The following is a 25,107-nucleotide window of genomic DNA, read 5'->3' as shown; positions in this document are numbered from 1 at the left end:
GGGGCTGGGGGTCGGGCGTGAAGGGCCCCGGTGGGGCGTGGCAGGGGCCAGGGGGCTGGGGGTCGGGCGTGAAGGGCCCCAGTTGGGCGTGGCAGGGACCAGGGGGCTGGGGATCGGGCGTGAAGGGCCCCGGTTGGGCGTGGCAGGGGCCAGGGGGCTGGGGGTCGGGCGTGAAGGGCCCCGGTTGGGCGTGGCAGGGGCCAGGGGGCTGGGGGTCGGGCGTGAAGGGCCCCGGTGGGGCGTGGCAGGGGCCAGGGGGCTGGGGGTCGGGCGTGAATGGCCCCAGTTGGGCGTGGCAGGGGCCAGGGGGCTGGGGGTTGGGCGTGAAGGGCCCCGGTTGGGCGTGGCAGGGGCCAGGGGGCTGGGGGTCGGGCGTGAAGGGCCCCGGTGGGGCGTGGCAGGGACCAGGGGGCTGGGGGTCGGGCGTGAAGGGCCCCGGTGGGGCGTGGCAGGGGGCTGGGGGTCGGGCGTGAAGGGCGCCGGCTGCAGTTAGGGTGGCCAGGTGTCTGGTATTTGCGGCCCGTCCAGTAATAAAACCCAGGAATTCTGTTTCTCGGACGGGAGGCCGCTTGGGACACTCTTCCCCGCCGTGTCGGGGGGAGGCGGGGGCGGGGGCGGGGCATTTACAGGCGCAGTGACCGGCTGTTGGTTCTTGCGGGTTGTTATTTGGGGTTTTGCTCAGCCCTCGCTGCAATAGAGCTGCAGACCAAAGGGGTCGGACACGACTGTAATAAATACTGGTGGCCCTGGGCCCAGGACAGACGGGGGGGCGGGAAACAGCTGAGACGCGTCCCCCTGCCTCCACCATCCCCCCCAGGCCTGGCCACGTGACGCAAAGCATGCTGGGACAGGCCACTCTGCTGCCCAGGCCGAGCGATTCCAGGCTCCCCATTGGTCAGAACTTGGGCCACGGCACCAGGCACAGCCACCATTGGCCAGCTCAGTCCTGGTCTCCTCCAATTGGTGCAATCGTCCAGTCTGTTCCCATTGGTCCTGATTTCAGACAGACCGTGGAATTCGAAGCACAGCTGCCGCCATTGGTCAATTCAGTCCCAGGTCTCCTGTGATTGGTTCACATTGCAGCAGAGTCGGTTGGGTAAGTGGCCAGGTTTCCAAGCCAGGCCGCATGCCATTGGTGGGAATTCCCCACCTCAGCCCCATTGGTGGACCTTTACAGCAGGTCTCCTCCTATTGGCGCAAAGTCTGAACAAGTCTTTTCCTGTTGGCTGGCCCAGCATGCACTGATTGGCCCATGCCGGGATGAGTCCACCTCCAACTGACCAGTCTTTCAACTAGCCTCCTCTGATTGGCCAGAATTCTGAGTGAGCCTCCTCCCATTGGTCAGGATTCAAAGCCGCTTGCCTCCCATTGGTGTCAGTTCCGGGAGCGTCTCTAGTTCAGAAGAGCCCTGCTCTGATTTGAGGCCCTGCCGGCATCACACCTTGAAGAACCAATCCAGCTCTCCATTGGCTGCCCTGCCCTCAAGCCCCGCCCAGGGGCGGGGCCAAGACAGCTTCACACCTTGAAACACCAAGATGCTCTTCCCATTGGTGTCCTCAGCACTTGCCCCTCCTCCTGGGGCGGGGCCAACCGCTGGGCTGGCCACGCCCCCTGGTGGCAGGCGTGCGGGTGGGGCGGCTCAGTAGCGGGCGTTCTCCTCGGCGGCCGTCACGATGGCGTCCATCCAGATGCGCATGGCCTCGGCGCTGGGCGCCACCAGGCAGAAGAGCCGGTCGTAGGTCTTCACGCAGAACGTCAGCTTGGGGTTGGGGCTCTGTGGGGCAGGGGGGCAGGGTCAGCCAGTGGGGGGGGCTGGCAGGGACGCCGTGCTCCTGGGGGCTGAGGGGGGGATGCTGTGGCTGTTCAGGGGCAGTGGGGGGGACACTGGGGGTCCCAGGCCATTGGGTGGCTGGGGGCCAGGGAGCAGGTGGGGGCTGCAGGGGCTCAGGGGGCATCCAGGGCTGGGGGTGGCTGCAGGGGGCAGTTGGGAGGACCAGGGGCAGCTGGGGGGGCTGCAGGGAGCAGCCAGGAGGACCGGGGGGGGCAACCAGGAGCACTGGAGGATTGCAGGGGGGCAGCCAGGAGAACTAGGGGGCTGTGGGGGGGCAGCCGGGAGGACCAGGGGGGCAGCCGGGAGGACCAGGGGGGCTGCGGGAGGGCAGCCGGGAGGACCAGGGGGGCTGCGGGGGGGCAGCCGGGGCCTTACCTTGAAGGCGCTGCGCAGATGATCATAATAAACCTCCTCGATGGCCTGGAAGTAGATGACGCCCTTCATCTTCGTCTCCTCTTTGTCTGCAACGAGAGGCGCAGGGTTCGGGGCTGGCTCGGGAAGAAATGGGGGATGGGCGTGGGCAGGAATGGGGTTGGAGGAGGGGCTGGGGGCTGGCTGAGGGAGGAAATGGGGGGCAGGCAAGGGAAGTCCTCTCAGCCAACCAATGAGGGGTGCCGGGGGCAGGTGACCAGGGGAAAGGGGGGATACCCAGCCGGGGCTGCTGTGGGCAGGGGTAGCGTATGGGGCTCACCCACATAGCAGGCCAGTAGGGGGCGCTGGGGGGAGCCGGGGGGGGGCCGGGGACTCACCCACGTAATACGCCAGCATGCGCCGCTGCCGGTCGAAGCAGAACCAGCGTTTCTTCCAGGTCTTGATGCGCCCGCCCATCTTGACGAGGAAGCCCCGGCAGGCCCTGCCCGTCACCCGCACCTCGGGGCAGGTCTCCAGGCAGTGCCCCGAGGCCTCCAGGTGGGCCCGCAGGTCCAGGGGGGCAGGCTCAGGGGGCTCCCGCACCAGCCCTGGGGTCCGGGCCTGGGGGGGCAACGCAGGGGTCAATGGGGGGCATGAGCTCTGGTCCCGATCCAATTCTGGGGGCACTGGCTGGGTCGCGGGGTCTCACCTGGGCAGGGGCGGGTGACTCCATGAGCTGTGTCTCCCCCTGGGCCACTCGCCTCACGTCCTGCAGGGACAAAGGGGGTTCAGGACCCAGTAGCCAGAGGGACATACCCCCCACTGGACCCCAGACTGGCCCCCTACCCCGCCGCCCCACCCCAGCCTCCGGGGGAACCCCAGTGATGGAGGTCCCCCTCCCCCAGGACCTTAGTCCCCACCCTACCCCCCCACCTCCACCTCTGACCCCACCCCAACATCTCCCCTCCTAGACCCTCCCCTTCTTCATGGCTCCACCTCCACCCTTAGCCCCGCCCACCCCAGGCCACTTGGCCCCACCCCCTTCCCTCACCTCTATCCTGAGCCTGGCTTCGCCCCTTGCTGAACACCCTACTCCAGCCTCCTGTGTCTAAACCCCGCCCAATGCTGGCCCCGCCTCCACCCTGGCCCCGCCCCAATTCAAAGCAGCTCCCTCCCCTTGCTGACCCCCCTCCCCCCGCTGCAGGCTCAGACCTCCCCCAGCCCGAAGCATGGCTGGTCCCAGCCGCTCTGGTGCAGGGGCCGGGGGAGGAAGCGGGCAGCTGATGCAGCAAAACCCCAACTTCCCTCTTCTGGCCTGGGAGCGCATGGGACAGCCGCGTGGGAGGGGAGTGGGGCCTAGTGGTCAGAGCAGGAGACAGTGGGGGGGCGGGACTCCTTACCCGAGCCTGCAGCAGCCGCTCTCTCTCCGCCATGGCCTCTCGCACCATCCGCTCCATTTCAGCCAGTCTGATGACGCAGGCATCCACGCTGAGGGGGGAGGGGACACGAGGAGGCTGGGGGGACCCAGGGAGACACCAGGGTCCCCCGCAGTGGGGCAGGTCAGGATGGGGGGGCTCCATGCGAGGGAGTTCAGAGGGGCCCGTGTCCAGGGAGCCAAGGACGGGGCAGTGCCAAGGAGTGGGAGCCCCGGAGACGCCTGGGGGTCTGGGAAAGGCACGAAGGGGAGCCCAAGGGGGCTCCTCAGGAAGAGGGGGGGCCGGGGGAGTCTCACCTGTTTGGCCTGTCCTGTGGGTACCGGGGCGCATTGAGGTGTGTGAGGGGCACACAGCGCCGGTCGCCCCCTGCCGACAGCTGCAGCGCCAGGACGTCTGGGTTCAGATCCTCTGAGAGAGGCAGAGAAGGGGGCTCAGCACCCCCCAGGCACAGAGAACCCCCCCAAAACCCTCTGGTCCCCCTGGCCCCCACACCATGCCCTGGGAGAAGAGCCAGCCCCCTAAATACGCCCATCCCCCCTACCTTTGGCATTGAGTGACAGGGGGCGCTGGGTGGTGCGGGGGGCCGGCCGGTCCCCCCGCCTTCGGGGCAGGCTCCCCGACCTCTGCAACCCAAAGGAGCTCTGGAGAGAGAAAACAAGGGGGTCGGCAAATTAAGTCCCCCCCTCCCCACCGCAGGTACCCCAGTGCTGTACCCCAGAACCTCCCCCGGCCCCAGGCTCCTCCCCCCTCTCTCCATCCCGGGGGCGAGGAGGGGCGCAGACACAGAGCAGAGGCGGCGGGAGGGGCGCAGGACAGACAGACACACCTGGACAGAGCTGCGGACGGAGAACACACAGGCCGGGTCGCGCTGGTCGCAGCCCAGCACCACGACCTTCCGGTCCGTCTTTTGGGTGAACATGAGCTGCAGAGAGACGGAGACGTGGACGGAGGGACAGACACACAGACACAGCGGGGGTGGGGACCCAGGGGTCCTGACTCCCAGCCCCGTCCCCCCGGGCTCTCAGCCGGCGGACCCCTACGGCCCTCCTAAGGTTGGAGAGAGTGCTCCAGAATCCTGGCTTTCAGCCCCCTCCCCCCCGCTCTAACCACTAGACCCCCCTCCCAGAACCCAGGCCTCCTGACTCCTAGTTCTTTGCCAGCTGCCTGCAGTGCCTGAAACTCACCAGCAGGTGGCAACATGAGCCCACCTGCGCAGGTGCGGGGCAGCGAGAACCTTTAGGTTTTCTCCAAGCCCTCTGTGTGTGCCTCAGTTTCCCCAAGTGTCACTCCAGTAGCTGTGGGGGGGGGAAGGGTAGGGGCAGAGGCCCCTGGGGGATAGCGCCACCCCCGAGTGCTGGCTGGCACCAGGCTGTCCCAGGCGTTTCTTAACCAGCGGCTCCCCGCCCCCCACTGGAGGGACCAGGCGCTGGGGGCGGGTAAGTGGGGTCACAGTCTGGGGACAGAGAGACACTTTAATCTGAACTGTACGGAGCAGGGAGGGAGGGGACACTGGCAGGAGGAGGGACACAAGGGAGACACGGGGGACTCAGCAGGTGGGGGGGATGCCAGTGGGTGGGGGGGGAGATTGGAGGACACAGGGTGGGGGAGGGGAGAGTGGGGGACACAGCGAGGTTACCTTGGTGAGCTCCTGGTTGCTGACGGGCGAGTCGTCCCCACTCCCGTCCATGCAGGCCTGACCCAGCCCCTCCAGCTCGCGCTGCTCCTGGGACACAGGCAGGGCCGGGGTCACCTCACGGGCTCCCCCCCACTCCCAGCACTGCCCCCGGGCTTTGCCCTCCCCCCCACCCCGGCTCCCAGCGCTGTCCCCCGGCCCTGCTCTCTCCCTCCCTTCCCCCCCCCCCCGCTACTCCTAGCACTGCCCCCGGCCTTGTCCCCCCCTGCTCCCAGCACTGTGCCCTGGCTCTGCCCTGACCCCCTGCTCCCCGGCCCTGCTCCCCCCACTCCCAGCCCTGCCCCCAACGCACCCAGTGTAGTCCCTGGGTCCTGCCCTGTCCTCCCTCGCTCAGCGCCCCAGCTGCTGACCGGCCCTCTGCTCCAACCCATGGACCCGTGTCATGCCTCACTCCCACTCTGCCCCACGTGATCCCCCCACCCGCAGATCCATGGCCCCACTCAGACTGTGGGAGAGGAGTGGGGTCTAGTGGTTAGAGCACTGGGAGGGGGTTTCTCACCGAGCTGAGGCTCTGGGCAGCCTCTCCCTTCTGCGCCACCCTGCAGGACTCGCCCGCCAGGTGCTCCTGCACCGAGCTCACCTGGGCCTCCAGCCTGCGCACCTTCCACTGGGGGGGACAGGGGGGTGAGACTCCTGCGCGGGGGCATCCCCCACCCAAGAGCCAGCAAGGAGACCCTCCCACCCCCGGGGTTCCCTCTGGATTGAGCTGTGGGGGCAGCCCCTCCTCCCCAGAGGCAGGTAAGACTTGGCACCGGATCCAAACACCCACCTGGAATGGAGTCCAGGGCCCAGCCCCCACCCTCCAAAACCACTGAGGAGGGTAAGACCCGGTTCTGGATCCTCCTTCCCCCCTGGAATGGGCTCCGGGTGTAGGCAAGGCCTGGAGCAGGATCCCCCTGGAATGAACTTGCCACTCAAGACCCGGATCCCGGATCCCCTGGAATGGATTCTGGGAGTCCTTGTCCTGGAGGAAGGCAAGACCCGGATCCCGGTCCCTGGGTCCCCTCCCTCTCTGGATGGAACTCCAGTTGCCAGAAGACCTGGAACAGGACTGTCAGGTCACGACCTGGAGCCAGATCCCAGGGCCCCTGGAATGGAGTCACAGGTGGGTAAGACCTGGAGTGGATTCCTGAGGATCGGCCCCACTCACCCTCCTCTCTTTGAGGTTCTCCTGGACCTGGGCTATCTGGAGGGACAAGGCCTGGCAGGCCTCCTCCTTCTCCTCCTCCAGGCGGCTCTCACGCTCCAGCTGCTGGAACTCCAGGTCCTCGTAGCTCCTCAGCGCCCCCTCCAGCATCTCCGAGGTCTGCAGGGAGGGAGACTGGTCAGGACTCCTGGGTTCTAGCCCAGCTGTGGCCGGGGAGGGGGATCTAGTGGGTTACAGCAGGGGGTGGGGGCTGGTACGTCAGGGCTACAGATGAGAATGGCCAGACAGCAGCCAGCGCCAGGTGCCCCAGAGGGAGCGAACAGAACAGGGCGAGGTTTAGCCGGGGGTTGTGGCCTTGACTAATAACCATCATGGACCAACCCTCCAGGTCTTTAACTCTTTTTTTAGTCCATTTATAGTTTTGGGTTTCACAACATCCTCTGGCAGGGAGTTCCACAGGTTGACTGTGCGCTGCATGAAAAAACACTCCCTTTGGTTTGATCTCAACCCGCTGCCTGTTCGTTTCATTAGGTGACCTCTAGTTCTTGTGTGCTGGGAAAGAGCAAATAACTTTTCTTTATTCACTTTCTCCCCTCCAAGCATGATTTTATAGAACTCTCTCCTATCCCCTTTTAGTCTCCCCTTTCCCACGCTGAGAAGTCCCCGTCTTTGAAATCTCTCCTCACATGGCAGCCGTTTCAGACCCCTCATTTTTTGTTGCCCTTTTCTGAAACTTTTCCAGCGCCAAGAGATCTCTGCTGGGATGAGGTGACATCGGCATGCGGGTTCCAGTGTGGATTTACACAGGCGATAAGATCGTCTCTGTCTTATTCTCTGCCCCCTTTTTAAGGCTCCTCAACGTTCGGGTTTCTTTGCTGGCTGCTGCTGCGCACAGACTGGCTGTTTTCAGAGACCTCCCCACAGGACTCTGAGATCTGTCTCTCGAGAGGCAACAGCTGATTTAGTCCCCACCCTTCCATCAGGCTAGCTGGGACCCTGTTTTCCAATCTGCATTACTTTGCATTTACCGACCCCGAATTCCCCGTCTTGCGTGGCCCAGGTGAGGTCCCTTTTAACCCCTCCCAGCTGCGTTGGACTTAACTATCTGGAGTCATTTCCGATCTGCTGCAAATTTTGCCACCTCGCTCTTCACCCCTTTCCCCAGATCATCTAGGAACAGGTCGAGTAGGATCCATCCCAGCACAGACCTCCGGGGGCACCGTGAGTCACCGCGCCCCAGTCCAGACACGGACCCTGACTCCTGCCTGTCTTTGACCCCGTCTCTGATCCAGGACAGACCTTCCTGCCTAGTCCACAACCACGTCCTTTGCCCCAGACCGTTGGCGACAGACCTCGTCCCAGGCTTCCCAGAAACACCCTGTCCTGTCCCCCCCCCCCCCCCCCCGGCCAGAGCTGCTGCCCCCTCACAGGAGACCGCATCGGGCATGTCCCTACACACACGCCGCTGTTGGTCTTTATTCCCCTATACGGGTCGGCTCTGGGCCATAGCAATGCACATGGGCCACTTCGGGGCCTCTTTCCCCAATGGCCCCTGCTGGGCCCCAGCAGCCCCCACTGGGCCATATGAGTCCATAGCAGCCCCTGCTGGGCCATATGACCCCATAGGGCCCCTGCTGCTGGGCCATATCATAGAACCATAGAGCTGGAAGAGACCTCAGAAGGTCAAGTCCCGCCCCCTGTTCTAGGCAGGACCAATCCCGACTAAATCAACCCGGCCAGGGCTTTGTCCAGCCGAGACTTAAACACCTCTAGGGATGGAGATTCCACCCCCTCCCTGGGGAACCCAGCCCAGGGCTTCCTCCCCCCCCCCCCCCCCCCGGCTAGGGAAATAGTTTTTCCTAATATCCAACCTGGACCTCCCCCACCGCAACTTGAGCCCATTGCTTCTGGTTCTGCATCTGCCCCCACTGAGAACAGCCTCTCTCCAGCCTCTCTGGAACCCCCCTTCAGGGAGTTGCAGGCTGCTCTCAAATCCCCCCTCACTCTGCTCTTCTGCGACTAAACAAGCCCCAATCCCTCAGCCTCTCCTCATAGGTCATGTGCTCCAGCCCCCGAATCATTTTGGTCGCCCTCCGCTGCACCCTCTCCAATGCACCCACATTGTTTCTGTAATGGGGGCCCAGAACTGGACACAATACTCCAGATGCGGCCTCACCAAAGCTGAATAAAGGGGAATGATGACATCTCTGGATCTGCTGGCAATGCTCCTCCTAATGCCCCTAATCTGCCATTAGCCTTCTTGGTACAAGGGCGCCCTGGTGACTCACATCCAGCTTCTCATCCACTGGAACCCCCAGGTCCTTTTGGGTCTGTCTGCACTACCCCCGACTTCGAACTAGGGTGGTTAATGTAGGCAACCGAAGTTGCAAATGAAGCCCGGGATTTAAATATCCTGGGCTTCATTTGCATCTTGCCAGGCGCCGCCATTTTTAAAGCCCCGGTAGTTCGGACGCCGTGCCCGCGGCTACACGCAGCACGGAGTAGGCAGTTCGAATTAGGCTCTCGTGGAACGAGGTGTACCGGTAGTTCGGAATAGAGAGCCTAATCCGAACTACCTACTCCGTGCCGCGTGTAGCCGCGGGCACGGCGTCCGCACTACCGGGGCTTTAAAAAAGGCGGCGCCCGGCAAGATGCAAATGAAGCCCGGGATATTTAAATCCCAGGCTTCATTTGCAACTTCGGTTGCCTACATTAACCACCCTAGTTCGAAGTCGGGGGTAGTGCAGACAGACCCTCTCTGCAGGACTGCTGCTTAGCCAGTCGGTCCCCAGCCTGCACCAATACTCGGGATTCTTCCCTCCCCAGGGCAGGACTCTGCACTTGTCCTTGTTGAACCTCATCAGATTTCTTGTGGCCCAACCCTCTAATCTGTCCAGGTCACTCTGGACCCTTCCCTGCCCTCCAGCGTATCCACCTCTCCCCCAGCTTAGTGTCATCGCAAACTTGCTGAGGGTGCAACCCATCCCCTCCTCCAGGTCATTCATAAAGATGCTGAACAAAACCGGTCCCAGAACCGACCCTTGGGGCACTTGGCTAGGAAGCGACGGCCATCCTGCCATGGAGCCGTTGACCACGACCCGCTGGGCCCGACAGTCTAGCCGGCTTTCTATCCACCTCACCGTCCACGTATCCCGTCCATGTGAACCCCCAGCCGCCTGCCCAGCCCTTACCTGCTGCAGCTGGCTCTGCAGCCGCTCCCGCATGCTCTCGGGCTGGCTCTCCAGGTGGGTCTGGGACTCGGCGTGTTGCCTCTGCAGCTCTTCCACCTTGCGCCGCTCCTTCCCAGCCGAGCCTTCTCCTGCCGCAGGGGGGCAGGGTCAGGAGCCGGGACACCTGGGTCCCACGGTCCCCCTCCCCCACCCCCCAGAGCCAGACCCGGCAAAGGGCGCTGGGAAAGGTGGGCGCCCTCAGACAGGAGCAAAGGATTCGGGGATCCAGTGGGGGGAGGGGCAGAGGATCATGGGGGGAACAGGGAGGGAGCACAAAGGATTCTGGGGGAAGAGGGCAGCGAGGCTGGCAAAGGATGCTGGGAACAAACTAGGATGCTGATGAAAAGGTGGCAAAGGATTCCGGGGGAAAGCAGGCAATAGGCAGGGAGCCCAAAGGATTCTGGGAAAAGAGGAGCCCCGCAAAGGCTGCTGGGAAGAGGGCAGGGGCCTGACCTTGTCTCTCTCGGCGTGGCACCGGCTCACCGTCTCCGCCACCCTCCTCTGCAGCTGCAAGAGCAGGCGCTCCTCACGCTGCACCTCCTGCCGCGCCGCCGCCAGCTCCCCCTCCAGCAGCGACCCCTCCAGCAGCGACCCCTCCAGCAGCGACCCCTCCAGCTTCATCTGCAGGGCGAGGGCGGGTTAGCCCCGGTGCCACGGGGACCGGCAGCCACGGCCCGCCACTCCGCCACGACCGGAACCCGGGCGTCCTCCTGCCCCACTGCCCGGCCATGGCCCCCTGCCCCGCCACGACCGGAACCCGGGCGTCCTCCTGCCCCGCTGCCCGGCCACGGCCCGCCACCCCGCCACGACCAGAACCCGGGCGTCCTCCTGCCCCGCCACGACCGGAACCCGGGCGTCCTCCTACCCCACTGCCCGGCCACGGCCCCCTGCCCCGCCATGGCCAGAACCCAGGCATCCTCCTGCCCCGCTGCCCGGCCACGGCCCGCCACCCCGCCACGACCAGAACCCGGGCGTCCTCCTGCCCCGCCACGACCGGAACCCGGGCGTCCTCCTGCCCCGCTGCCCGGCCACGGCCCCCTGCCTCGCCACGACCAGAACCCGGGCGTCCTCCTGCTCCGCCACGACCGGAACCCGGGCGTCCTCCTACCCCACTGCCCGGCCACGGCCCCCTGCCCCGCCACGGCCAGAACCCGGGCGTCCTCCTGCCCCGCCACGACCGGAACCCGGGCGTCCTCCTACCCCACTGCCCGGCCACGGCCCCCTGCCTCGCCACGGCCGGAACCCAGGCATCCTCCTGCCCCGCTGCCCGGCCAGGGCCAGAACCTGGGCGTCCTCCAACCCCACTGCCCCGCCACGGCCAGAACCCAGGTGTCCTCCTGCCCCGCTGCCCCGCCACAGCCCACTGCCCAGCCATAGCCGGAACCCAGGTGTCCTGGCTCCCAGCCCCCCCAACCCACATACCCCACTGCCCTCCCAGCGCGGGAGAGCCCTGACGTCCTGGCTCGGCAGCTCAGTGTTTTCCTTTCCCCAAACGCAGCTCAGCTGCTGGGATCGTGGCTGGGACCCACCCCAGCCCCTCCCCCGGCAGGCGCGGTGCCCGGCCAGACAGGTTTGCCAGGTGCCTGCGGATGGCAACGCCCCCCCCCACCCCCCCACCCCGTGACTCAGGGAGGGGGAGCCCAGCCGGATGCACCTCCATGCTCATCTCCTTGCTGTAGGTCTCCGGCTCCGCCGCCCAGCCCAGCACCTCCTCCTGCTCCCCCCGCAGCCGGGGCCCCTCCGCGCCGTCCCGGGGACTCTCCTCCTGCGCCGGGGCAGAGCAGGAGGGAACCGGCCTGTCCGCAAGGGGACCCAGGCCCTGCCCCCCAGCCAGCCAGTGTCTGGAGGGAGCCGGCCCCCTAGAGGGGGCAAGCCCCTGCCCCATTCCCTGCCCCGGGCCGGGTGGGAGCCAGCGCCCCCTGCAGGGCCTGGCCCCTGCCCCATTCCCTGCCCCGGGCCGGGTGGGAGCCAGCGCCCCCTGCAGGGCCTGGCCCCTGCCCCATTCCCTGCCCCGGGCCGGGTGGGAGCCGGCGCCCCCTGCAGGGACTGGCCCCTGCCCCATTCCCTGCCCCGGGCCAGGTGGGAGCCGGCGCCCCCTGCAGGGCCAGGCCCCTGCCCCATTCCCTGCCCCGGGCCGGGTGGGAGCCGGCGCCCCCTGCAGGGCCAGGCCCCTGCCCCATTCCCTGCCCCGGGCCGGGTGGGAGCCGGCGCCCCCTGCAGGGCCAGGCCCCTGCCCCATTCCCTGCCCCGGGCCGGGTGGGAGCCGGCGCCCCCTGCAGGGCCTGGCCTCTGCCACTCACCCCATTCTGGGCGCTCTCGGTGCTGCTGACCTCGTCCTCCTCGGTGCTGTCACTTGTGGCTCCCCCGGGGCCGGAGGAGAGCGAGTTGGCGTCCCCCCCCGGCTGGGCCTGGGCTGCCTCTGGGCTCTGGGCCCCGCTCAGCCTGTCCTGCCCTGGGGGGGCTGAGCCGGGGCACCGCGGGGGCTGACTCAGCGCCACCGGGGGCTCCAGCTCCTGCAGAGTCATGGCCAGTCCTGTGGCGCAAGCGAGAGGAGACAGTGGGGGCGCTGGGCTGTGGGGGGGTCTCTGCTCGGGCCCCCAGGACCTGCCCCAATGCCCCAGCCCAGGTCACTCCTCCCTGCTTCCCTGAATCTCCCCATATAACTGCCCCACCCCAGAGGTGGCTGCAGCTCAGCACAGAGTGGGGGGGCTCCCACACAAGATCCCAGAAATAGCCACCACTCAGCACCAGGCAGGGTTCCTGTACGAACAGCCTCACCCCAGAGGTGGCCGCATTGCCATGCTGGGCATCAGCATCCCCCATTATTAGTGTTCATCCCCGGGACTCCCTGCCACTGGATGATACAGAGCGTGGCCCTTGCAGGGTCCAGCCTTGGTCATTTCCTGTGTCCTGCCCCTGGGAGGAAGCTGAATGCAGCCTGAAAGTGAAGCTCCCACCCCCAGCACAGCCCTGGCAAGCAAACGGACCCCATGGCCTGTGTCAGGCAGGGGGCCCGGGCTCCATGGGCTATTCCCTCCCTGGAGGCGGCACCCCCGGATCTCTGGGTGGGGGGGCCAGGGAAGGATGCCTGGCCTGGGGAGCCCAAGGATGGGCAGGGGAAGAGGGCTTTCTTTGCTGGCCCTGCTTCCTCTCCCGGCCCCTTCCCAGCCTTGGGATGCAGCCACCTCTGGGGTGGGGCGCGGATATCGTTTAGACAGGGATCCTTCCCCAGGTGCAGAGATGCAGCCGCCTCTGGGGTGGGGCCTGGGATTGTTAATTGTCACTTACCCAGCAGCTCCCAATTAGTAACCCCCACCCCCTCACGCGGGACACAGAAATTCTCCTTCTCTTCCTGTCCCAAAACCTGCTGCTGGGCTGTTCCCCAGATCCCATGAGTCTTCCCTGCATTGGCCGTCTCTCGGCGCTGTGCCGGTATAACCAGCCCCAGACCCCACCCCAGAGGTGGCCGCCTCTCCGCGCTGTGCCGGTATAACCAGCCCCAGACCCCACCCCAGAGGTGGCCGCCTCTCCGCGCTGTGCCGGTATAACCAGCCCCAGACCCCACCCCAGAGGTGGCCGCCTCTCCGCGCTGTGCCGATATAACCAGCCTCAGACCCCACCCCAGAGGTGGCCGCCTCTCCGCGCTGTGCCGGTATAACCAGCCCCAGACCCCACCCCAGAGGTGGCCGCCTCTCCGCGCTGTGCCGGTATAACCAGCCCCAGACCCCACCCCAGAGGTGGCCGCCTCTCCACGCTGTGCTGATATAACCAGCCCCAGACCCCACCCCAGAGGTGGCCGCCTCTCCACGCTGTGCCGATATAACCAGCCTCAGACCCCACCCCAGAGGTGGCCGCCTCTCGGCGCTGTGCCGGTATAACCAGCCCCAGACCCCACCCCAGAGGTGGCCGCCTCTCCGCCCTGTGCCGATATAACCAGCCACAGATCCCACCCCAGAGGTGGCCGCCTCTCAGTGCTGTGCCGGTATAACCAGCCCCGGACCCCACCCCAGAGGTGGCTGCATCTCTGGGCCGTGTGCCTTGGGCAGGCTCTTCAGAGAGGGAAAATCACCTTGGCTCTGGGTCGCCCCGCCCTTGGCACCGTCCTCTCTATCTCTGGCGCCGGATTGTCCCAACAGAACCTGGGCCGAGCCCGGGAAGAGCGGGGGGGGGGTAGAATTTTCCCGAGCTGGGGGGCACAGCGGGTGCGGGGGATGGGAGGGGAACCTGCGGGCGGGTCACTACCCGGGGGGCGTTTCCAGCTGGTGGGTCCCAGGATCTCAAAGCGCCATGGGGACCAGTCTGGTCCCACAGCCATGGGGAGCACTTACCGCTGGGGGGCAAAATAGGGAGAGAACCTGCCCCCCCACTGGAGCCCGCACCCCTCCCGGAGCAGGGAAGGCCCCCAGGAGTCCTGCCCCCCCACTCACCCCGCAAGCTGCTATGGGGCCGCTCCCCCTCCAGAGGCGCAGGAGGGACCCAGGCGTCCGGGAGCTGCTCTGGGACCCGGGTCAGGCGAGTCACGGGGGGGTCACGATCCCCCCCGCGCCGGCTCTTTCTGTTTCTCTTCCTCCTTGGGCCCCCCGCCCCGCCCCGCTCCGCTCCCCGCCCGGCTGGGGGGCAGCGGCGGCTCCGGCTCGGTTTGCAGCCCGGCTTGGAAACACAACACCTGTGACATCAGCGCCCGGAGCGCAGGGCACGTCCGGGCAGCCTCAGCCCCGGGAACCCAGGCGTCCTCCCCGCCCCCCCCCCCCCCCGAGCCGGGGGGAGAACCCAGGCGTCCTCCCCGCCCCCCCCCCAGCCGGGGGGAGAACCCAGGCGCCCCCCCCCCGCTCTAACCACTGGCCCCCACTCCCCCCCAGAGCCGGAGGGAGAACCCAGGCGTCCCCCCCCGCTCTAACCACTGGCCCCCACTCCCCCCCAGAGCCGGAGGGAGAACCCAGGCGCCCCCCCCCCGCTCTAACCACTGGCCCCCACTCCCCCCCAGAGCCGGAGGGAGAACCCAGGCGCCCCCCCCCCCGCTCTAACCACTGGCCCCCACTCCCCCCCAGAGCCGGAGGGAGAAACCAAGGCGTCCCCCCCCCCGCTCTAACCACTAGCCCCCACTCCCCCCCAGAGCCGGAGGGAGAACCCAGGCGTCCCCCCCCGCTCTAACCACTAGCCCCCACTCCCCCCCCAGAGCCAGGGGGGGGGAACCCAGGCGTCCCGTCCCGTCCCCCCCCCCGACCTAACCACTAGCCCCCACTCCCCCCCCAGAGCCGGGGGGAGAACCCAGGGTTCCCCCCCCCGCTCTAACCACTAGCCCCCACTCCCCCCCAGAGCCGGGGGGAGAACCCAGGCGTCCCGTCCCCCCCCGACCTAACCACTAGCCCCCACTCCCCCCCAGAGCCGGGGGGAGAACCCAGGCATCCCGTCCCCCCCCCGACCTAACCACTAGCCCCCACTCCCCCCCAGAGCCGGGGGGGGAACCCAGGCGTCCCGCCCCCCCCTCTAACCACTAGCCCCCACTCCCCTCCCAGAGCCGGGGGGGGGGAAACCCAGGCGTCCCGCCCCCCCCCACACTCTAACCACTAGCCCCCACTCCCTTCTCAGAGCAGGCATCCTGCCCCCCGACCGCTAGCCCCCCCAGAGGCAGGCTGGGCAGGGGAACCTGGAGGAGGGGAAGTTGAACAGTTAAACCGAGAGCAGCCCGCACGAGGCACGAGGCCTGGGCCGGGACTTTCTGCCCTTATGTAAGCACAACCCCCCCCCCCCCTCCCCGGGCCGGAGAAATCACATGGATCCTGCCCCTGGCTGGGGGGGGGGGAGCCAGGAACCACTTGACACAGGTTCTTTTGCCTCTCCGTGCCTCAGTTTCCCTGCCTAGGAGCAGGGCAAATAGCCCGCCCCCCAGCAGTCTCTGCCAGGCAGGGGAAACTCTCAGCACAGGGCCTGTTCAGGGAGCCAGTCAGCAAAGGGGGGCAGGGGGATCAGAAAGAGCCCTGCCCCCCAACCCCAACACCTCCCCTGCCCCACTCTGCGCTTGCCCCCTTTGGGAGCCTTTCCCCGGGAACAGGGCTCTCCCCTCCTCCAGGCCTCGGACAGCCACAGGGGTGACACAACCGCCCCCACAGAAACACAGGCGGGGGCGGGGGGTAGCCACAGCAGGGATTTCAGAGGTGCAGTGCGGGGTGGGGGCTCCTGGGTCCCCGCCCTGACTCTGGGACCAGGCACCCAGGGAGGAGTCCGACATCCGTGAGAGAAACCCGTTTGGCTTCCCCGCCGGCGGGTCGGGACAGGCCGGGGCCTGCCAGCTGACGCCCAGCGTTCCAAGGCAGGAGTTTCCCTTGGGAACCTGGTCCCAGGAGAGCCGGGCCGGGGGCAGGGCGCCGCCCCGCCAGGCCGGCTTTGAAAAACGAACAATTACAGGGCTGGATCCCAAGGCCCCGGGTCCCCATCCTGCGCCCTGGACCCAGCCAGGCCCGGCCCTGGGGCCGGAGGGAGCCAGCGCCCCAAAAGGGAAAGGCCCCATTCCCTGCTCCGAGCCAGCCAGCCCCTCGGCCGGGGCTCTCCCTCCCTCTCCCTGCACCCCCAGGCCCTTGCGGGAGAGGGACTGGACGCCAGCGCTGTACCCGCCCTAACACACCCCAGAGCTGGGTGCAAAGTTCCCCGGCCCGGATAAGGAGAGCTGCTCCCTGGGGTCAGCACAGGGCAGGCATGGGGGCAGGGCAGGCAGGCCTCGAAGGGTTAATAATCCCCAGTTCCCCCCCCCCTTCACGGCTGCAGAACGCCTCGGGGGCTTGTTCCAACCCCTCACCGGCCTCTGGGCGCCAGCTGCCCTGGGAGCCGTCCCCACAGGCCAGCAGCGGGCTGGGAGCCAGGACGCTGTGGGGCAAGGGTGAGGGGGGGAGTCTCCTCCCAGCTTGGGCAAGGCGGGGGGGGGGGTCTAATGGTTACAGCAGGACTGGCTGGGAGCTGGGGCCTAACCCCAGCTGTGTCCTGCGCATGTCTCGCCGTGGTGCCTCAGTTTCCCTCACCCCATAACCGCGAGGAGGACCAAGGCTCAGTTCCCGGGGCAAAGGCATTTACAAGGCCCAGCGAATTACAGGACTTGCTTTGCCATCCAGGCTGGACGCAGCAGAGGGCTGGGGTACTTCTCTCTGCCGGGGCAGCCTGCACCCCAAACCCCTCAGCCCCAGAGCCCTCACCCCAACCCCCCTGCTGCACCCCAACCCATTGGCCCTGCCCCCACCCCACACAACCCTGTGCTGAATGTCTTCTGTGAGGGGGCACCAGAGCAGGGGGAGGGGGGAGAGAGGGGCTGGCACTGAGCCCCACAGCACTAGGGTCCACCCCCATTTCTGCCTAGCTCCTCTTGCAGGGCCTCAGGGAGCCCTTTTATAGCCCTGCCCCCTTCCCAGCATGCCTCTCTCCAACCCTGGGGACTACATCTCCCACCAGGCCTCTCTTCCAGGGCTGCAGCATTAAAGGGGCAGCGCCCCTCACTGTTGTGGGGGGGCTGGGGGTGACCTCTCCCAGCCCCATGGTGCTCGCTGGGTACGAAGCCCAGACCTCCCCCCCCCCCCCCACTGGGGCAGAACCACGCCAGCACGGTGCTTGGCTCCGGCTGGCTGGGCCTGTTTGCGGGGAGGGGGGGACACAGACCAAGAGGGGAGGGTCCCTTTTGGGAGCAGGGTGGGAGGCACAGCTGGGACTCCCCCCTCCCTGGGGGGGGCAGGAAAAGGCAAGAAGGCAGAACCAGCGGGACTGGGGGGGGCGCAGTTTGGCTCTGGGGGTGCGAGGGTTGGAGCTCTGCGGGCTGCTGGGCGGGGGGGGGCGGGGCCGGTTACAGAGGCGGGGGCCTGCTCGGGGCAGGTGTGGGGAGAGCCCCCAGGAACCCCCAGCTGCACAGCCAGGGAGCAGGCTGGGGAAAGCGTGATGGCGCAGCGCCCCCTGGGGGGCAAGTGAAGTAACACACGGGCCGCCTGGGCCCTGCTCCCCAAACTCAGCCCCGGTTCCCTCTAAGCCGCATGGCCCCTTCCCCGGTCCCCACCCAGCCTAGCCCAGGCCTGCCCCGGCAGGGGGACACGCGCCCCGTCCCGGCTGTGCCCCCTGGGGCTGCGGCGGCCCTGGGAAGGCCCCTCACAACTGGCCCCAAATGGCCCCATGGGAGAGGGCTGGGATACTTCCCTCTGCTGGGGCAGCCTGCACCCCACCCCTTGGGCCCCCCCACCCCAGAGCCCTCACCCGACTCTCCACCCCATGAGCCCCCTGCTGCACCCCTACCCCTCGGCCCCCCACTCCAGAGCCCTCATCCCGACTCTCCGCCCCATGAGCCCCCTGCCGCACCCCTACCCCTCGGCCCCCCACTCCAGAGCCCTCACCCGACTCTCCGCCCCATGAGCCCCCTGCCGCACCCCTACCCCTCGGCCCCCCACTCCAGAGCCCTCACCCGACTCTCCGCCCCATGAGCCCCCTGCTGCACCCCAACCCCTCAGCCCTGTCCCCACCCCAGAGCCCTCACCCGACTCTCCGCCCCATGAGCCCCCTGCCGCACCCCAACCCCTCACCCCCCCTACCCCAGAGCCCTCACCCGACTCTCCGCCCCATGAGCCCCCTGCTGCACCCCAACCCCTCAGCCCTGTCCCCACCCCAGAGCCCTCACCCGACTCTCCACCCCATGAGCCCCCTGCCGCACCCCAACCCCTCACCCCCCACCCCAGAGCCCTCACCGCGACTCTCCACCCCATGAGCCCCCTGCCACACCCCTACCCCTCGGCCCCCCCACTCCAGAGCCCTCACCGCGACTCTCCACCCCATGAGCCCCCTGCCGCACCCCTACCCCTCGGCCCCCCCCACTCCAGAGCCCTCACCGCGACTCTCCGCCCCATGAGCCCCCTGCTGCACCCCTACCCCTCGGCCCCCCCCACTCCAGAGCCCTCACCCCGACTCTCCGCCCCATGAGCCCCCTGCTGCACCCCAAACCCTGCCCCACACAACCCAGTGCAGAATGGTGTCTGGGAGGGGGCACAGAATGCAAGTCCCCTCAGGGGACATTGAACATGAGGGACCACGGGCCAGAGCCCCTCTAGCCTGGTATCCCACCCGCCCCGGCCTGGCCCCACGGGCCCATCTAGCCCGGCCTCCCGCCTTGTGAAGCAAACTCCAGTCCAAATGAGGCCCACTGCACTTTATTCCCAACCCCCCGCACAGGAGCCTGTCCCACCTCCCACTCCCCAGGGAGGGGGGGGCCTGGGCTGGGCTCCCCGGGGCAGACCTAGGGAGAGTCCCACTAGAGCAAACAGCGCTGCCCCACAGCCCAGCCCCCGGGGTTACCCCTGGGCAGCAGCGGGGGGAGGGGGCCTGACAGACCCAGAGGGGTCCCTGCGCTCTGCACTCCAGGCTCAGGGAGCGGGGGGGGGTCTTTGCTCCCCAGGGGAGGCCAGCAGATGCCCCCCCACACAGGAAGGTGCAGACTCCGTAATGCTGGGGGGGTTGGAGGAATGAGGGGCGGGGGGGAGGGAAGCAGCGGTGCCCGAAGATCGTTAATCCCCCACCTAGGGAGGATCGAAAGGGGGGGGCTCCCAGATCTCACCGAAGGGTGGGGACTGGGGTGACAGTCAGGGACACACCAATGAGAGGGCGTGGCCTCTGGGGAGGGCGTGGCCTCACAGGACGCAGGGCGGGGCTAAGTCTCCACGTCCTGGATCCCACACTTCAGGTTGGCCGGGACGGCGAAGTCTGCAGGGAGCGAAACAGACACGAGGCCCATGTGACGGGGTCCGGACCGCGTCCACACAGCGCCCCGCCCCCAACCCAGCCGGGCCCCGCCCCCCGCTGCGTCCTGCCCCCAACCCAGCCGGGCCCCGCCCCCCCGCTGCGCCCCGCCCCCAACCCAGCCGGGCCCCGCCCCCCCAGTGCCCCGAGCCCCCAACCCAGCCGGGCCCCGCCCCCCCAGTGCCCCGAGCCCCCAACCCAACCGGGCCCCGCACCCCGCTGCGCCCAGCCCCCAACCCAGCCGGGCCCCGCCCCCCGCTGCGCCCAGCCCCCAACCCAGCTGGGCCCCGCCCTCCCAGTGCCCCCGAGCCCCCAACCCAGCCGGGCTCCGCCCCCTGCTGCGCCCAGCCCCCAACCCAGCCGGGCCCCGCCCCCCCAGTGCCCCGAGCCCCCAACCCAGCCGGGCCCCGCCCCCCGCTGCGCCCAGCCCCCAACCCAGCTGGGCCCCGCCCTCCCAGTGCCCCGAGCCCCCAACCCAGCCGGGCTCCGCCCCCTGCTGCGCCCAGCCCCCAACCCAGCCGGGCCCCGCCCCCCGCTGCGCCCAGCCCCCAACCCAGCCGGGCCCCGCCCCCCCAGTGCCCCGAGCCCCCAACCCAGCCGGGCCCCGCCCCCCGCTGCGCCCAGCCCCCAACCCAGCCGGGCCCCGCCCCCCCAGTGCCCCGAGCCCCCAACCCAGCCGGGCCCCGCCCCCCGCTGCGCCCAGCCCCCAACCCAGCTGGGCCCCGCCCTCCCAGTGCCCCGAGCCCCCAACCCAGCCGGGCCCCGCCCCCCGCTGCGCCCAGCCCCCAACCCAGCTGGGCCCCGCCCCCCCAGTGCCCCGAGCCCCCAACCCAGCCGGGCCCCGCCCCCCGCTGCGCCCAGCCCCCAACCCAGCTGGGCCCCGCCCCCCCAGTGCCCCGAGCCCCCAACCCAGCCGGGCCCCGCCCCCCGCTGCGCCCAGCCCCCAACCCAGCCGGGCCCCCAACCCAGCTGGGCTCCGCCCCCCCTCAGTGCCCCTAAGCCCCAACCCAGCCGGACTCCCCGCCCCCACTGCCCTGAGCCCCCAACCCAGCCTGGCCTGAGGAGGGAAACCAGGGGTCCGGGCACCTTCCCCCCACTACGCCTTGACCCCAATCCAGCCCGGCCTTGAGGAAGGACCCCAGGGGTCCGGGCCCCTCCCCCCACTGCGCCGAGCCCCCAGCCCAGCCCGAGGAGGGACCCCAGGGATCCGGGCCCCCAGTCTCACCCATTTTTTTTGGTTTCGGCAGATTCAGGTTGTTCATCAGCTGGACGAAGGCCTCGAGGCTCTGGGTCAGGCGGGGGTTCAGGGTCCGCTCTTCCTCCACCGTGGACACCGTCTGGCCTGCAGGGGGCAGCGGGGCGGGTGAGACTCGGCACCAGCAGGGGGAGCCCGCGCCCTGCGGCCCCGCCCCCCTGCCACAGCGCCCCCTAGGGCCCCAGGGCCAGCGCCGCCGCCCCGCTGACTCCTGCCCCAGCCCCCCCCGCCACAGCGCCCCCTAGGGCCAGCGCCGCCGCCTGCTGACTCCTGCCCCAGCCCCCCTGCCACAGCGCCCCCTAGGGCCCCAGGGCCAGCGCCGCCGCCCCGCTGACTCCTGCCCCAGCCCCCCGCCACAGCGCCCCCTAGGGCCCCAGGGCCAGCGCCGCCGCCCCGCTGACTCCTGCCCCAGCCCCCCCGCCACAGCGCCCCCTAGGGCCCCAGGGCCAGCGCCGCCGCCTGCTGACTCCTGCCCCAGCCCCCCCCGCCACAGCGCCCCCTAGGGCCCCAGGGCCAGCACCACCGCCTGCTGACTCCTGCCCCAGCCCCCCCCGCCACAGCGCCCCCTAGGGCCCCAGGGCCAGCGCCGCCGCCTGCTGACTCCTGCCCCAGCCCCCCCCGCCACAGCGCCCCCTAGGGCCCCAGGGCCAGCGCCGCCGCCTGCTGACTCCTGCCCCAGCCCCCCCCGCCACAGCGCCCCTAGGGCCCTAGGGCCAGCGCCGCCGCCCCGCTGACTCCCGCCCCAGCCCCCCCGCCACAGCGCCCCCTAGGGCCCCAGGGCCGCCGCCCCGCTGACTCCCGCCCCAGCCCCCCGCGCCGCCTCACCCGTGTAGTCGTGGGCGGGGTAGATCAGACAGTCTCCGGGCAGCGTGAAGATTTTCTCGTGCACGGAGCGGTACAGGGTCTCCGGGGAGCCTGGGGCCAGACGGGGGGGCTGGTTACCGTGGGCTGGGGGACTCGCACAGCCCGAGCCCCCGGCACGCCCCATAGCACCCCCTGCCCGAGCCCCACACACCCTGCCAGCGCCATGGCAACCAGCCCCCGTGTTCCTCATCACTATGGTAGAGCCAGAGACCCCCTCCGTCACCATGGGAACTGCCAATCACACCCTAGAGATAACCCCTATCCCCATAGGAAAGGCTGGACATGACCTGGAGATATCCCCCATTGCCGTGGCAACCACCATCCTCCCCCCATGTTACCATTCACCCCACCCCTGAGATCCCCTCCCCCCGGCAACGCCCCCCCTCCGCCCAGCCCCCCAGCTCGCCGCACCCTGCTGGAAGTCCGTGCGGCCGCAGCCCCGGATCAGCAGTGCGTCCCCGGTGAAGGCCATGGTCCTGTCATTCAGCACGTAGGTCAGGCAGCCGTCCGTGTGTCCGGGCGTGGCTCGGGCTTCTAGGGCCTGCAGACGGGGGGACAGCGACATGACCCTCCATGGGACCCAGGAGTGCTGGCTCCTAGCCCCGGGCTCTAACCACTAGACCCCACGTCCCCCCCAGAGCGGCAGGGAACCCAGGAGTGTGGGCGCCCAGCCCTCCTGCTCTAACCACTAGACCCCACTCTCCTCCCAGAGCGACAGGGAACCCAGGAGTGTGGGCGCCCAGCCCTCCTGCTCTAACCACTAGACCCCACTCTCCTCCCAGAGCGTCAGGGAACCCAGCAGTCGGGGCGCCCAGCCCTCCTGCTCTAACCACTAGACCCCACTCTCCTCCCAGAGCGACAGGGAACCCAGGAGTGTGGGCGCCCAGCCCTCCTGCTCTAACCACTAGACCCCACTCTCCTCCCAGAGCGTCAGGGAACCCAGCAGTCGGGGCGTCCAGCCCTCCTGCTCTAACCACTAGACCCCACTCTCCTCCCAGAGCGTCAGGGAACCCAGCAGTCGGGGCGCCCAGCCCTCCTGCTCTAACCACTAGACCCCACTCTCCTCCCAGAGCGACAGGGAACCCAGGAGTGTGGGCGCCCAGCCCTCCTGCTCTAACCACTAGACCCCACTCTCCTCCCAGAGTGGCAGGGAACCCAGCAGTCGGGGCGTCCAGCCCTCCTGCTCTAACCACTAGACCCCACGTCCCCCCCAGAGCGGCAGGGAACCCAGCAGTCGGGGCGCCCAGGTGACTTACGAAGGCCCCGAATTCCAGGGCGTGGCCCTCCTGGATGTGGATGTCGGCCGAGGCGCCGCTGTCCTTGGCGATGACGCTGCGGCAGCCCGGCAGCATCTTCTTCAGCAGCCCGGTGCCCGTGATGTGGTCGGCGTGGCAGTGCGTGTTGGCTGCGGGGACACAACCAGGGACTGAGTGACGGGAACCTGGCCCGGCCCCCCTGAGCCAGCCAGTGCCCCCCTGGGCTGCATCGGGGCCGGCGCCCCCTGGAGGGGAAAGGCCTGTGCCCCCTTTTTCCAGCCCCCACCAGAAACCAGCCAGTGCCCGCCCTGGGCTGCATCGGGGCCGGCGCTCCCTGGAGGGGAAAGGCCTGTGCCCCCTTTTTCCAGCCCCCACCAGAAACCAGCCAGTGCCCGCCCTGGGGCCGGAGGGGAAAGTTCCCTGGTCTCATCCCCTGGCCCTAGAGCCGGCTGCCCCTCCCCCCGGGCTGGGGCTGCATCAGGGTCGATGCCCCTGGAGGGGAAAGGCCCCGGACCCGTTCCCTGGCCCAGGGAGCCTCCCAGGGCGGCTCTCACCTGCGAACAGCAAGTTGAGGCCCAGCTCCCGCACCAGTTTTGCATCCCGCTTGGCCGTCTCCAGCACGGGGTCGATCAGAACGGCCTCCTTGCTCTCCCGGTCGGCCAGCAGGTAGGTGTAGGTGCAGCTCTCGGGCTCAAAGAGCTGGGAAGGGAGATGTAGTGAGCAGCGCCAGGGGAGTGGGGGCTAGTGGTTAGAGCAGGCTGGGCGCCAGGCCCCCGGCATGCGCTGGTGGGTGCTAATGCCCAGCTGCCGAGCCCAGGCCCTGTGTCCTCGCACCCAGCGGCCGTGCACCCAGTCCCGTTAACCCCCGGCACACTTGCAACCTGCCCCCGGATCCCCAACTCACCCCCTGCCCTTGCGGCAGCACGGAGCCGGTAACCACGGCGCTGCCAGGAGGGACTGATCCGGGCACGCCCCCAGCCTGCCAGCCACCTGTGCCCATCCCTGGAGAACCAGGCTCCTGGCTCCCCGCCCTCACTCACCTGCCGGAACAGCAGCCGCTGGCCCTGGGCACGGCAGGTGCAGGGGGTTCTCCGGGCCATGCCTGGGCCTTGGCGATGCCAGGCTGGCCGGGAGGAGCCTTTAAATGCTGGTGGTGGGGGAGGAGGGAGGAAGGGAGAAAGGGGGCGGAGAGGGCACAGGGCAGGTTGCAGATGTACAGTGATTGGGCCTGGGGGCAGGGCCGGGAGCCAGCACTCCTGGGTTCTCTCCCCAGCTCTGGGAAGGGAGTGGGGTCTAGTGGTTAGAGCAGGGGGGCCTGGAGCCAGCACTCTCCAGGAAGGGGCAGGAGGTGTCTGGGGGCTTCGCGTAGGAGAGGCAGGACACCTGGGTTCTTTCTGCATGGCAGGTGGACCCTTTCCCCCTTTGTGCCTCAGTTTCCCCGCCTAGGAGCAAGCCGAGTGTTCTGCCCCAGGAAGGCCAGTTCAGTTCAACGGAGGCGGATGTTCAGGGAGTCCCCCTGCGGGGTGGGGGATCCACAGAGCTACAGACAGGCCCCCCAGCCCCCAATCCCCCCCTGCCAGCTGCTCCTGCCCTCCTGGGGCCTTTCCTGGGCACAGGGCCCTTCTCCTCTAGGGGGCGCTGATCCTCCACTCGGGGGGCGGGGGGACAGGTTAGCCTGGAAGGGACCTTGCTCGGCCCTCCAGGCCCAGAGGCAGAGCTGGGCCCTACCGGCAGGTGTTTCTCACGCCTGGTCTCAAAGCCACCCAGTGAGGGACAGGCTGCCGGGGCATTTACCCCTCGTCCTGGTGTCCAGCCCGACCCCTCTGCTTCTTGCCCTGTCCGCAGCGCGAACAATTCGTCACCCTCCCCTTCGCCGTCTAGGCACGTGCAGGGTGGGTGGGGGCCGAGGGGGTCACGAGTCAGCTCTGCTCTGCGAGGGGAATGAGGTCTAGTGGTTAGAGCACGGCTGGGGGCCAGGACTCCGGAGTCCCATGAAGGGGCATCTCGCAGGCCCTTCCCCCTCTTCCCCGGACTAAATAAACCCAGTTTCTTCCCCCTGCCCGGGCAGGCCCTAGACCTCTCCTGGCTCCTCTCCGGGCAGGGTCCCAGCCGGGTGGAGCCGAGAAAGCCCCCCTGCTGGCTTGTTTACAACGCGCCCCAAGAGGGCACCCAGGCAGGCGGCCTCAGGGCTCGCCAGCGCGTCACCAGGTGACTCAGTCGGTGTCAGCCGAGCCCTGCTCCCGGGTGGCTGCCGGGCCCCTGGCTGCTCCGCCCCATACCGAGGAGGCTGC

At 68.6% G+C, this 25,107-nt stretch overlaps 2 protein-coding genes across 3 annotated transcripts; both read right to left on the bottom strand.

Annotated features, from left to right (window-relative positions):
- Window positions 1–645: 645 nt before the first annotated feature.
- Window positions 646–19,390, bottom strand: PHLDB3 (pleckstrin homology like domain family B member 3). Its single transcript, XM_075907126.1, is given in 17 exon segments — window positions 646–1,774; window positions 2,207–2,292; window positions 2,581–2,803; window positions 2,892–2,951; window positions 3,583–3,670; window positions 3,915–4,026; window positions 4,160–4,259; window positions 4,445–4,540; window positions 5,255–5,341; window positions 5,811–5,918; window positions 6,462–6,617; window positions 9,650–9,765; window positions 9,768–9,777; window positions 10,142–10,309; window positions 11,343–11,453; window positions 11,989–12,221; window positions 19,260–19,390. Coding segments are annotated over 16 exon segments (1,881 nt in total). The 5' UTR covers window positions 12,214–12,221; window positions 19,260–19,390; the 3' UTR covers window positions 646–1,639.
- On the bottom strand, window positions 19,268–23,989 carry LOC142819500 (persulfide dioxygenase ETHE1, mitochondrial-like). 2 transcript variants are annotated; one of them, XM_075907128.1, is made up of 7 exons: window positions 23,857–23,989; window positions 23,371–23,515; window positions 22,817–22,965; window positions 21,972–22,101; window positions 21,522–21,611; window positions 20,667–20,783; window positions 19,268–19,405 (listed from the first exon to the last, which is right to left on the bottom strand). In XM_075907128.1, the coding sequence occupies exons 1-7, from the start codon at window positions 23,914–23,916 to the stop codon at window positions 19,353–19,355; spliced, it is 744 nt and encodes a 247-aa protein (XP_075763243.1). In that variant the 5' UTR covers window positions 23,917–23,989; the 3' UTR covers window positions 19,268–19,352. The 2 variants fall into 2 exon arrangements, with proteins under 2 accessions (XP_075763243.1, XP_075763242.1); XM_075907127.1 differs by lacking the exon at window positions 23,857–23,989 and adding an exon at window positions 23,721–23,846.
- Window positions 23,990–25,107: the final 1,118 nt, after the last annotated feature.

Source organism: Pelodiscus sinensis, chromosome 24 (assembly GCF_049634645.1).
Source record: "Pelodiscus sinensis isolate JC-2024 chromosome 24, ASM4963464v1, whole genome shotgun sequence".
Lineage (NCBI taxonomy): Eukaryota > Metazoa > Chordata > Testudines > Trionychidae > Pelodiscus > Pelodiscus sinensis.
The sequence above is the reverse complement of the archived record's forward strand: the minus strand, read 5'-3'. Positions and strand labels throughout refer to the sequence as shown.